This window comes from Drosophila ficusphila, unplaced genomic scaffold (assembly GCF_018152265.1).
Source record: "Drosophila ficusphila isolate 14025-0441.05 unplaced genomic scaffold, ASM1815226v1 contig_414, whole genome shotgun sequence".
Taxonomy (NCBI): domain Eukaryota; kingdom Metazoa; phylum Arthropoda; class Insecta; order Diptera; family Drosophilidae; genus Drosophila; species Drosophila ficusphila.
Genome location: NW_025064328.1, coordinates 11730660 through 11744685, shown reverse-complemented (window position 1 = coordinate 11744685; position 14026 = coordinate 11730660). Strand labels below are relative to the sequence as shown.

The window sequence follows — 14026 nt, the reverse complement described above, 5'->3', positions numbered from 1 at the left end:
GTTTTTGTATTCCTCTGGAGTAATCGACTTCGATTTGATGTGCCCCCATTTCGCCGGCTAAAGTTTTGCGGTGAGTCCTTTGGCAGGACACTCGAGAAACAGGAGACAGTGCGACTTAATTGCTTATGTAATTGTTGGCATTAAGTGATTTCTTGTTTATTTCACAGTTCGTTGCATTCGAATTTAATTGAAATTAGATGGTGGCTAAAATGAGGAAGGGGTAAGCATTTTATTAAGTTAGCATACTTTGGAGGGCAACCTCCTTGCCAAAAATTTGTTAGAAAAATCTTTTTACCGACATCCAAGTTTGTAGACATTTTTTCATCCATTAGCCAAGTATTAGGCGCATTCACCTGCGAAATGCTAATTAAACAGAATGTAAGCCTAGACAAATAGTAAAAAAAGGCGCTGTGTGGAAATTAAAAAGAAAAGTTTTAACATCAAAGAAAAACTTAAACAAAATTAAATAGGCAGATTAAAAATCCGAAGCAAATATAAAAAGAAGCAGCGGAGAAATTAAAACGCATTTGTCGTTGGAAAAAAAGTTGGTAATTAAACAAACACAAAACGGAATATTCAATAACTTTTTTGCCAAAAGAGGAGGAAAATTCATTTTTTTTTCTGGGAAGAAAGGACATCGCTAATCGCGTCTTTCATTTATTTCTTTTCGCTCCCCGTGATTTCTTTAATGAAACAAAAAGCGAAGAGGGGAGGGAATGAATCCCAAGTTGTGTAAAATCCCGTCATTAAATGTATTCGGTTTCTGGAACGAACCCAAGTACAGTGAAGCATAACCGAGGCAGTTTTTCTCTAATCCAATAAGTCCGTGCAACTGACACCGCGGCATTTCCATTTACAATTTTTAACCCTTTTTCTGACTTACAAATCGAAAACGGAACGCATCGCTGGTCCTGGCCAAGAAGCACTCGTTATCCTTGCCCAGGACAATAATAAAATCGCAGGACAGCGAGCAAGCTCCGCCGCACTTAATTAGAAAACGTTTAATGCCCCAGCGATATCCTTGTGGCATTCGACTCCTTCGACCGGAAGCCATTTCGGGATTCAGTCTGGAAAAGGAGAACCCACATTGGTATGCGGAGCTGCCTTTTCGCCATTTACTGGAGCGAAGAGAACTCCTAGAAGAGCTCACAGAAGACAATCTAATTTTCCAACTAATTTAGTTAGAGTGCTCAATAGTTGAATTATGTATTCGCCGAAGGCCATTGATTAGAAATAAAGTTTCTCGCAAGACCAGAGGCATTTCTGCTGGCTTGTACAAATATTCTCGCCTGCCATCATATTTTTAATGAAACTAAGAAATAAACTTTTGGTAAGTTTCGACAGAAGGAGGAGCCAAAAGTAAATGCCAAAGATACTTTACGCTCAAATGAATGCAATTAAAAAGTTGAATGCAAATTGAACTTTCCCCGTTCCAGAAATACCTTAATATATTCAATCGGACAGAAACGCTACTCCCAAAAAACTGAACCCTGATCATATCAGGGAATCCGAACAGAACAAGCGTGTCAAACCGCAAAAAATGCGCCGCATGAATATATTAACGATATGACAAAAGCCGAGGAAAATGCCGGAAAAACAGAGAGTGGGGAATACAGATACAGATACAGATACAGATACATTAAGTGCCAACAATGCGAAGCGCAGGGAAAATTAAAAGGGTCACTTTACAAGGACTTATGAAAAAAAGAGAAAAGACAAAAACAACACAAAGAGAAATGAGATGAAAAGTATGGAAAATAAATTCATATTTGAAACCAAGGAAGGGTGGGTAAAACAGGATGTTTTTTTTGGGGTGAGGGGATGTTGCTATGTTTGTCGATGATAAAGAGACTTTGCTTGTCTTTTGGTTTGTCCATTGGACACAGATTCTGGAAAGGTTTTCCCCTGTTTCGGGGTGGCTGAGAAAATATTTACAAACATAATCGCTTAAAAATTAAGTTTCTGAAATTGCTTTTTTTGCAGTTTATTACAGCATATTGCCGGAAATTTATCAATGGCAGCGCGAGCTTACCGCTTATAAAAACCACGATTTTCTCGGGAAGATATTTTAGGAAAATTGCTTAGACAAAAAGGGCAAGAAATACAATTAAAAGCGAAGGCGAAACGTGATCGAAAGAGGTCAAAACCCAGAGCAAGATTAAGCTGTGAGCTTAGCATACTTAAGTGGTCACGGGAATGGGCTCTAAAAAATAAAAAAAATAAAATACCCTGGCCGGTTAAGCCCAGAATCCCGGAAGGAGAAAAGGTCTCTAATTGAGTAAGCACGAGCGGAAAAAAACAGGAATTAAAATCGGAAAAACGATAGATATACAGGGAAATGTGCACACAATGGAAAAAGGAAAGCTGGAGTGGAGGTTAGGCAGCGGTTTGTTTTCCATTCCTAAGCTTATTTTTCCGAGCTGCTTTCACCGAAGTGGCATAAGATGCATCAACAGCGGGGCACGAGCAACAAAAAAAGGAATCAAAATATAAAAAGCAGGGGAATTAAAAACGGGAAAGGACTCCTCCTTTCGCGGGCAAGGAACCAAAACAAAGCCAGGACGGGAACATTAAAAATATTGCCCAGCTCTCTCGGATCTTAATCCTTTTGGCAGTGGAGCTCATTATGCACGACCGGTGGTTGGGTCGCCTTTTAATGACCCAAATCCGGACCGAATGTCGGATGCCCCAAAAGCGGACAGCTCAAGCCTCCGTTTTTTGATTAATTATGTGCCGAAAGTGAATGAGTTTCCAGCTCTTCAGTAATTCAGGTAATCTCTGCATTGTCTATTTTGACATTGCTCTGGCGTATTCATTTTTTTGCCCCTCCCCTAAAGAATGGGGAGCTCAAGGTGTGCTCTTTGCTCCCCCCAGGCTTTCCTTTCATGCTAAATTTATCAAATGCGTAATGAGCGCACGTGAGCTGCATGCCATATGCCGAATTTCACCCAGGACTCCCAAAAATTCTTTTCTTTTTTTGGGGGTTTTTCGACCACTATTTGGAGGAGGAAGGGGGAGAAAGAGGGGGAGGCTGGGTGCTCAGCCGTCGGTCTGTTAATTACAACTTAAATTGACAGCAAAAATTGGACTGGAAAATTGTGGGTTTTCCATGCGGTCGGCATATTAAGCGCTTACTTCGTAGGAGTTGAGGAGTTGAGGAGCATAGCAGCATAATTTCCATTGGCAGGAGTAGACAAATGAAGACTTAAGACCTACTTAAGGCCAAGAGCAGTCGGGCGTGTAGCATTCAAAACTCCTAAGCTGCGGGGAAAGTGTTCCGCAACAAGAGCGCCGTATGAAATCCAAGCAAAAAACAACAAATTAGCTAAGAAGACAGGGGAAGTGATGGGTGGTTGGGCGGAAGAGGCGGAGGGGTGGAAGGGTGTAGATGCGGATGGAAGGGGAGAAGCATTTAACCCTAATTTGACACACACGCAACCTTGACGAACGAGGGGAGAGAGGGTTGCAAGTGAAGGGGGAGGGGGATGCGGATGCGGATGCTCAAGGGGTGCGGTGTCAGAGGGCAAGTCACAAATAAATACATTTACGCTTATCAAGGGTTACAATGAACACAATAAAAGGAGTTATCTGCAGTCTGGCTTCGAAGTTATAGTACCCTTTAATGTTAAAAGCGGATTGAAATAGTTGTATGGTAAAAAAGTACTAAACAATGATATACATATAACCACTAAGTTAAATTAAAACATGTAAGATTTTCTCCTTTCTCCTAGGTAATTAAATTTTAATTTAATTTAATTTGTTTAAAATTTTAATATAATTTTTAAATAAATTGTTTCTTTCGTTAAAATTATATATTATATATATTTAAAATGATAATATAATGATTATATAAGTTGGTTTAAAGTTCAAGTTAAATTTAAAACAAAATAAACTATTTAAATGGACTACTTAATAAATAGGTGAAGTAAAGCATCCCAAAGTAAAACAAACACTCTTCTATTTTAAATATATTCATTACTACCCTTTCCTCCTTGAAGGATACATCATTCGCAACTGAAACGTATGCTAACTGCCGTTAAATGCGAATGCAAGGAAGACAACAATATCAATAAGCGCACACATTCACACACTCACACTCGCACTCACACATGTGGCAAAGGGGTAACGGATGATGAGGGGGTGAAGGGGTGAGAGGGGATGACGAGGATGTAGCGACAGCGGAAACGGAAATCACAACAAAGTGCTGACATGTGCCGCGGTCGTTCGAAGGAAAGGAGGAGGGGAAGGGAAAAGGGAAGGGGGAGTTTGCGCCTATGCGGTTGCCCACACACACACACATGTGTGTGTTGGGATGCGCTTGTGTGGGTGTCAAGTTCCTTTTCACGCGCAAATTGAGTGCTTAAGCGGTTTAGTTGGCACGTCGCTTTTCCCCCACCCCCTTCCCCTCCCCCTCGCATTTTCGCCACCGGAAACGGAAACTCCGCATGGGAATGTACTCGCTGTTTGCTGTGGCGTCGGTAAGCCGTCTCGGCATTCATCTTTCATTTCACTCGAGACTCCTCGACCCAATCCACTCCACTTTCCTCCCACCAATGGAGGAATCATTCCACTTTCCATATCCTGGCGATAAGCAAGTTCTGCATTTGCGTTTATAATTCATGACGATTCGCTTGGAAAACAAAAAATTATTATTTATTGTCAACGCTTGCAGCTTCGCCTTCCGCTTGTTTATGTGTGCCGCAGCGATAAGAAAGGGGGCGGGGGAAATTGGGAAAATTCCGAGGGCGGGGCCGTAAAAAATTTGCATACGTTTTGGCCGGAAATAAAATCGCAAACCAAACGCGTGCCAGCGACATAAAGAAAGCGCCGACTTCTTTCACATTTGTTCACATATATAAATATGTATATATTTATATATATTTATATATAGCATACTTACAGGCGGACCGCAACAACAAAAGATAAAGATGCTACATTGTGCGGGTATATCTTTCTCCCTTTTCCGCGAACTGCCTCATTTGTTGTTATTTATGCTGAGCCTCAATGGTATATGGAAATCCCCCCTAAGAACCGCGGTCACATTTGCTCCTGTTTTCCCAGCGAAACGCGATAGAATATAGAGCTCGGGAAATCGGAAAAGCGAAAGAGACGGCAGCTGGTGTTGGGGAAAATGAAAAATAATAATAAGAAATAATAATAAACATGCTTGGGCTGCCGTTTTATTGGCGCTCAATTGAAATCGTGAAATTATGCCTTTGATTTTTATTGCCTGCCGGAACATATGATGTCCTTTAAGGATCCATCTGCATATGTGTGTTTTGGCCGATGCCTTGGGATTATTTTTAAGCTACTGCCAACGCTTACACATGTGGTCGCTGTAATTGCAATTTGAATTCAATTTGATGGCGTAGGGCATAGTGTAAGCTCATCGTTTACGATCTAAAAAATAAGTGGAAAGGAACGAGCTTTTCTTGGAAACCCGATACTCGAGCGTCTCGGGGTGGATGGATACGGATGGCAACCGACCGCAGTCGCCAGATATCGATAATATATAATGCCACAAATTGGCAGCAGTTTAGTTTGAGCTGTTCGATTTACTTCCTCATGGAATTATGCTTCTTCAAACGTGGGTTTCTTTTGTTCAGCTGAAATGCGACTTGTACTTTGGGAGGTTTAAATTGGAAGCCGAAAATACATAAATATTGTACTTCTTTGCTCATAATATTGACATCTCCTCACTCCAAAGCAAAGAAAATAATCTGAGATGCCCTTTGTAAAGGCCCATAATTACTCAATGGTTTCACTTTCGTGGGCTGTCATTCAATTGAGTTGAGCGAATCTCTTGGATATATTTGTACATAGAGATACCTGCGAGCTAACTATTTTGACTGGGAATTGATGTCAGTGACACAGTCGAAATACGAAGATAAAGAACCCGAATCTGAACCCGAATCCAAGCTAAGCTTTCTGAGTGGACTCGGCAGAGATCTTCCTGAGATGAGTGAGCTTAGATTAGTTTAGTTTAGTTCGCTTACGGTCTTTCCCGAATCGAGATCGCTTTAGCTACTGTCTTTTCCCGATCCGCAAAGCCCGCGATCGAAACAAAACAAATCAAAGTAATAGCACTCGTAAGTTATGCAAGGGCAAATAAATTACAGAAATTAGCCCGAAGTGTGAAAAGCGGGAAAGTTCAAGGGACGAAGTTGTGGAAAAGTTGCTATTCACGCGTTTATCAAGAACATCGCAATCAAGATAAAGTTCAAGTGATAAGCTGCGCATAAATTTAAATATGCTATGTGAATTAGCTCCACACACACACCACACACACATACACATTTACTAACACATATATAGGGGGGAGCACATTAAATAATAGAGCACACGTTGGGGGCTTGAGCAAAGATTCTTCTGCTCAAATCGAGACTGACAATAATAAACGAAATACCCGAAAGGCGAATTTACTCTCCAGCTCTCCGACTAAACTAATTTGCCACTCACACACACACAGAAAAAGATAGTGACTATATCACATTGATCCCATGCCTAATCCCAAACAGAAACAATGACCGTGCACTACAGTGTTTGTCCAGGGGGGTATCTCTTTATATTTAGTTAGCACTTCCATGGAAATCGTGGGCAATGACTGGCGCTCAGATTTACGTGCTCATCAATGTGCAAACCCGCCGAATCCCGCTGTTTTAAGATAAACTCTTCCGTCTGGAGCCGGCCTTATCAACCATACACACTCTGCACTCTATACTATATACTTTATAATTTTAGTACCCGAACTTAACCCGCAAACAAATCGTAAATCCAACGAGCGGCAACAGAAGCAGCATGAGAGGACATCAACGAGTCTCGGAAATCGCCAAAGATTAGCTCTGTGGATTGGGGGCTATGATGATGACTCTCGTTCCAGAGATAATATTTTGATAAAATATTTGAGGCAAACTTTCGGAACAGCGCCGCCATCTAAAGAGTTAAGAGAGTTAAGATCCCCGGACATCTATGCACATCATGCCACTCGATCCGCGCTCGTCCACGCGCCAGGTTGTTTTCTAGAACCCATCCGATCCCATCTCATCTCATCCGATCCGATCCGAAGCCCTCAGTAATCAGCTAATTGCCCGTGAAAGATCTGGCGAAAATTAAGCAATCAAGTGCCAGCTAAATTCCGTAGCAAGTGTGCAAGTGTGTGTGAGAGTTCGGTGACCAAAAGCCGGAAGAGACCAATGTGCCCAGTGAGATCGCGAGCCAAGTGAAGCCAATTAGGATTAGGATGGTGCAGAGCGAGAATTCCAGTGGTTTGCCGACCGAGGATCAGGATCTCGAGGCTGCTGCCCAGGAATCCCGCGATGAGTCCGATGTGGAGTCCAGACTTTTGGACAATGGAAAGACCTACGACAAGGAAAAGGAGGCGGGAAACAATCTGAACGGAGATGAATCCACTCCCAAGAAGGGAAAATCCAAAAAGAAGAAACAGAAATCCGAGCAGGAACGCCTCATCACCGCGGAAATCAACAGACTCCTGGAGGAATCGCCGCTGGAGAAGAATGTCACCTGCGGCTTCTGGATTTTCAAGGGAAAGTTCTACCAGCGGTGAGTTTAAATATTTTTGAATGAGTAAGAGTTAAATTACGAAAATGTAAGGTTAAGAGATATAAGGATTTTGCAATTTTGTTTTAATTGTTTATATAATTTTCTTATTTATTTAACGATTAAGTACTTAACATTAAGTAAACACTCAAATAATGTTTCGTTGGATCAATTGAGATCAACTCCTGATAGATTCAAATAATAAACATAATTATTAACTATTATTTATGGTCTTCTTGTAGGTTTGCCAATCAAACAGCGTATGTTTTACTCTACGGCATCGTCGGCTGTATATTTTCAATGACATATGCCTACTTTAATGGCACGATCACCACAATAGAGAAGCGCTTCAAGATACCCTCGAAGAACACAGGAATTATCTCGGTGGGCAATGACATAAGCCAAACATTGGTGTCTGCGGTTCTAGCCTACTATGCGGGAAAGGGTCATCGACCCAGGTGGATTGGGTTTGGTAAGATATACCATATTGCATTACATATAAGTACATCAGAAGATATAATATTTTAAATCATAATTTAATAGGTCTCCTTACCATTGTTTGTTTCTGTGTTTTGACCACAACTCCGCATTTCCTCTACGGACCTGGTGAGGATGCACTGGCTCTCACCTCGGAATTTGGGGGTTTACCCGATGAAAATGCCACCATGGAGGCAATCGAGGAGCAGCGAACCAAAACCCTTTGCCGTTTAAATGGAGGAGGAGCTGAATGTGAAGTCGGCGAGGGTAACTTTGCCCCTCAACTCCTGCTCTTTGTGGCACAGTTCATATCCGGAATCGGGGGATCACTGTACTACACATTGGGTGTATCCTACATGGATGATAACACCAAGAAATCCAAGACACCTGCATTGCTGAGTGAGTAGCCTTTAACCAGATTAATCTGAACTAAACAGCAATCTTAGTTAGATAAGTTAGCACCTCCATAACAATCTTAATTGGGGGAGTGGCAAGTTATGGCACTGAGTCAGGGCCAAGTTTAGCATCAGCATCTTTAGGGATTTCCAAGACTATAAACACGGTCAGTGAAAGATATCATATACAGTATACATACAAATCTCTCACTTACGGGTTTTTCCAGATAAAACCAAAAAAGATATGACAACTCCTTAATCGTTCTGCCCATTAAAAAAAAAAAAATTTCATTATAGTCACAAACAAATGATTTTCAAATAATATCTACATAAATAGGATGATGTCCCAAATACTTATTAAATAAAATATTTAATTTCTTAATGAAAAGGCAATTATAACTATAAATATCGTAATCAAAAAAGATTTATATCAGTAAATTTACAAGACAGAAGCAGCATGCATATTTGACAAGGCAATTGAAGTGTATCAAGATAATATTTGGTTGTCTGATTCCGGATTGTATAAGGTTATCTTTTCTAAGACCATAGGAAAATATTTTCCTAGACGCTAAACAAACTAATGATCGGCTTTATGTAATTCAATCTTTAAAGATATACCTATCTTAAAACAAACAAATGTCGTCGAAATTTAAATAATTTTAGTATTCAGAATATTTTTTGATATTATTACAATGCCGAAGCGACATGCATATTTTGCCTTGGCAATTGAAGTGAATCGAGATAAAATATGGTTGGCTAATGCATGGTAGTATAAATTTATCTTTTCTAAGACTATAGCAAAATATTTTCTTAGACGTTAAACAAACTAATGATCAACTGTATGTAATTTAAACTTAAAAGATATGCCTATCTTTAAGAAGATAACCATAAGTGCAGCCAGTGGCATTATTTGAAGCCATAAAATCATGAAGGCAACTCTAAAGTTCAATAAAAAATGATATTTTCCTCATATTTTCCAGGTCTCTCGTACTTCCTTCGTATGTTGGGTCCTGCGATTGGATACGCCTTGGCATCCTTCTGCCTTCGATTGTACATCGCTCCCCAGATGCATCCTGTGATCAACAACAAGGATCCTAGATGGCTGGGCGCCTGGTGGCTGGGTTGGCTGGTAATGGGTGGTCTGTTGTCCTTCTCCGGGGTTTTCCTCTCAATGTTTCCCAAGGAACTCCCGAGAGCAGTGGCCCGAAGAAAAGTGGAAGAGAATCGCAGGCGCGAAAAGGAGCGTCTTTCGCTGAAAAACAAGGAAAAGGAAACCCTGACTGCGGAATTGGATCAGAAGACACCTACGGAAGCCAAGGCATCCTTCCAGGACATGTTGAAAACCTTCCGCCGGCTGATCACCAATAAGACATACATGTGCAACACGCTCTCGAGTATTTTCTACCTTGTGGGATATACTCCTTATTGGATTTTCACACCCAAGTACATCGAAGTGCAGTATCGCCAATCGGCGGCCACTTCATCCATGGTCACCGGAACCGTAGCCTTGGCCTTCTCTGCCGTGGGAGTTCTGCTCTCCGGATTTATCATCTCGAGGTATAAACCCAGAGCAAGATATATGGCAGCTTGGAATGTAATTGTGGGCTTCCTCACGGTAGCCGGAATCCTGGCTTACGCCTTCATTGGCTGTCCCGGAAACGAGAGCTCCGTGATCGTTAATATCCACGATAGCTCCCTGACCGGAAATGCCACCACTTGCAACTCCGCCTGTTCCTGCGATTACGTCCGGTACTCTCCGGTGTGCGGAGAGAACAATATGACCTATATATCCGCCTGTCACGCGGGATGCAAAAGATTGCATGTGAATTCGGAGGGGAAAAAGGTGGGTAGCTAATCTAAAGTAATATTAAGCACAGCATATGTTTAGTTATTTGCTAACAAATTTTGTTATTGTGTAACAAAGAAATCTTCAAAAAATAATTCTACACACTTGAGGTAAAATGTGTGCAATTGAAACCTTAAATACCCATATCCCACATAACTAGATTAAAGTAGTTAGATACAAACTAAAGTTTCCTAAGCCGCAGAATTGTATAAAGAATTATTTTTAAAATTCGAAACAATTTATAGCTTATATTATATTAACTAATATTATTAATTTATTCTTGTTTTCCTTCCCACAGGTCTTCTACGACTGCTCCTGCATTCCTTCCGACGAGACCACCAATACCACAAGTCAATTCAAGCGCCTAACCAGCGATGATTTGTATAGTGACAACATCAATCTGGACACTTCGATGGCCACTCCAATCGAGGTATATCCTTTATACTTATCCCCTAAAACTTTAAAACTCTTAATCTCAACTAAATTCGTAGGCACTGGCAAATGGTCAAGCGATGCCAGGAGCCTGTCCCGTAAATTGCTGGACGCAATTCGTGGCCTTTTTGGCCGTGATGTGTTGCCTGAAGTTCGTGGGAGCCAGTGGCAGGGCTTCCAACTTCCTGGTCTCCGTTCGTTGTGTTCCGGAGAAGGACAAAACGGCTGCCATGGGCTTCGGCATGACCCTGTGCTCGATGCTGGCCTTCATTCCCAGTCCGATATTCTTTGGCTGGGTCTTCGATAGAGTGTGTTTGGTTTGGGGAAAGACCTGCACGAACAAGGGAAACTGCTGGCTCTACGATCCGCTCTCCATGAGGTAAGGCTATCATAATAAAAGTAAAATATATATATCACCTATAATATATATTCCAGATACACCCTGAACTTCACCGCAGCTGTTTTTATCGCCATTGGAGCCATTTTCGATCTAGGAGTGTGGTACTACGCCAAGGACCTGAAAATCTTCGACGAGGACGTCAAGGAGGTGGAGATGAAGATCGTTCAGCACGAGGAGGAGGCCAACAACGAGAAGAATACAGAGATCTAGATATAAGTTACTATATTACCAATAAGAAGTGCTGTGTGAGTGAGAGTTTTGGTGCCTTGTTTTGTCAATATCCATGTGTGATTTCCCCCGTAGAGTCCAGTACCATAATAAAAGGTATTGTAACAGTAAGGTTGCCCACACCGGTTGTATATATGTTAATTGCTGACAATTAAAGCGCAGATCCCGATTAGAAAGCTAAATATTAGACGGATTTAGCGGTACGAAGGTTGTTATCCGTTATCTCAAAGCTTTTCTGTTTGCCACGAGGCGATTGTAACTTGCCTCTGAATTGAGGCTTCAGTGTTTTCCAGTAGTTCGACAGAGAAGGATCGAAATGGCCAGTGAAGAGATCGAGACCTCCAGGTTTTTAAAGGATAAGGAGGCGGGTGGAAATGAAACTCAGAAGGAGGAGAAACAGTCTTCTGATACCTTGTGTGGGATTTCGATCTTCAAGGGACCTGCTTTACAGAGGTATATCGTTGAGTTCTGTTTATATCTTTATGGTAAAGTAGTAAGTGAGTAATTCCAATCTCCAGATTTGCCACTGCTCACTGCTTTGTGATTATATACGGGATAGCTAGCTGCTTTTTAGCCATGGCATTCACCTACTTTACTGGCACCATTACAACGATGGAGAAGCGCTTTAATATACCCACCAAGATATCGGGTCTTATTACAGTGGGCAATGATATAAGCACCGTTTTCTCATCGGCCTTTTTGAGTTACTATGCGAGTCGAGGACATCGGCCACGTTGGGTTGCATTGGGTAATACCATACGACTCGGGAAAACTACTTGACTTAATCATTTTGGACTTTTTAGGCCTCATTATTATAGCTATGTTTTGCCTGCTCATGTTGACACCACACTTTTTCTACGGCCCTGGCGAAGAAGCTTTGAGATTAACAGAAGAATACGGACTTGAGGAAGCCCTTGATACTACTTTGAATTCCACGGGGAAAGATGACTCCCTCTGCCTTAAGAAAGACTCACATTGTGGAGAGGGAAATTACGATGGGGACTACACACCTATAATTCTATTTTTCGTAGCAAACTTTATCGGTGGAATTGGATGTTCGCTATTCTATGCGCCGGGTCTTTCCTACATGGACGATAATTCTGCAAGTTCCAAGACGCCAGCCATGCTAAGTATTATCAAAGAATAGCTTCCCAAAATATCTATTAGATATTAATGCAATTTTTTAACAAGGTTGGAGCACCTTTATACGAATGTTGGGTCCTGCAATGGGCTTCTCGATGGTCTCCCTGTGTCTCCGTTTGTACATCGATCCCTTAAAGAAACCCCCTGATTACCACACAAGATCCTCGATGGATGGGAGCTTGGTGGTTGGGCTGGATCCTACTCACAGTTATCCTGCTTATAACAGCAGTGTTTGTGGGAATGTTTCCCAAGGAGATGCCAAAAGCCAAGGCCAGAAGATTGAAAGCAGATGGAGAGGAGGATATTCCGCTGGCAGAGCGATCATTTCAAGATATGCTGGACTCCCTAAAAAGACTGGCGGCCAATAAGGTTTATGTCTACAACATGCTGGCCTCCATTTTGTACTTCTTTGGCTACATGCCGTACTGGATTTTCACACCAAAGTACATTGAGATTCAGTATCGTCAATCTGCATCCACTTCCACAATGGCAACAGGAACTTGGGCACTGGGATTCTCGGCAGCAGGAGTTCTGATCTCCGGATATGTGATCTCCAAGTACAAACCGAGTGCACGGGCAATGGCTGCCTGGAACTTCGTGGTGGATTACCTCACGGTGGCAGGACTCCTGTGCTATGTCCTTGTAGGATGCGATGAAAGTGATAGAGCCAACTCCTTATCCATTCTGCCAGTCAACGATAGTTGCAGTGCAGCTTGTGATTGTGAATATGTTTACTATGCTCCTGTTTGCAGTCCAGAAAATACAACCTACATATCCGCCTGTCATGCGGGATGCACTGAAAAGGGATTGGATGAACTGGGAAGGACCATTTACACAGGGTGTCAGTGCATGGGAACCATGCCCAATGAAACTTTATTATCTAACCTAAACTCACTTGCATCCCAGTCACAAATCGCTTTGGATGGAGCTTGTCCGGTGGATTGCAGTAAGCAGTTTTTAATTTTCATGACCGTCATGTGCTTTCTGAAATTCGTTGGAGCCACTGGGAGATCGAGTAACCTACTATTAGCTCTACGATGTGTCCCCTCTAAGGATAAAACCTTTTCCTTGGGATTTGGAAGTATGGTTTACTCGGTGCTCACCTTTATTCCAAGTCCCATTGTCTTTGGCTGGATGCTGGATAGTTATTGTCTTGTGTGGGGTAAAACTTGTAGTTCCAAGGGTAACTGTTGGATATACGACACCAAGTCCTTGAGGTACATATAATTTATTTAGTGGAAAATATATAATTAATATTAATCTAATAATCCTTTCCTTAGGTACACCATGAATCTAGTAAGTGCCTCTCTGATTTTCCTGGGCAGCTTTTGGAATATTGGCGTATGGTATCACGCCAAGGACATGAAAGTCTTCGATGAAGAGGAGAAGGCAGATCAAACCAAACAGGATGAAGTAATAGAGCTTAAGGAGAAACCAAAAGTAATTGTTACTGATAAGGAAAAGAGCTTCCATAAATAAATGAAAGATTTATTTATAATACTTTGGCAAACATATTTTTATCTGGGGGTACGTGGCCCACAAAAGTGA

At 41.7% G+C, this 14026-nt stretch overlaps 2 protein-coding genes across 2 annotated transcripts; both read left to right on the top strand.

Moving 5' to 3' along the window:
* Positions 1–6000: 6000 nt before the first annotated feature.
* Positions 6001–11446, top strand: LOC108096828 (solute carrier organic anion transporter family member 74D). Its single transcript, XM_017198733.1, has 8 exons — positions 6001–6089; positions 6742–7560; positions 7800–8029; positions 8101–8433; positions 9410–10272; positions 10574–10705; positions 10767–11086; positions 11143–11446. Exons 2-8 carry the CDS (start codon positions 7241–7243, stop codon positions 11315–11317), a joined length of 2373 nt encoding a protein of 790 aa, XP_017054222.1. The 5' UTR covers positions 6001–6089; positions 6742–7240; the 3' UTR covers positions 11318–11446.
* Positions 11447–11532: 86 nt separating this feature from the next.
* On the top strand, positions 11533–13978 carry LOC108096829 (solute carrier organic anion transporter family member 74D). Its single transcript, XM_017198734.2, is given in 6 exon segments — positions 11533–11788; positions 11854–12083; positions 12139–12465; positions 12527–12618; positions 12620–13695; positions 13759–13978. Coding segments are annotated over 6 exon segments (2061 nt in total). The 5' UTR covers positions 11533–11651; the 3' UTR covers positions 13958–13978.
* The last annotated feature ends 48 nt before the right edge of the window (positions 13979–14026 follow it).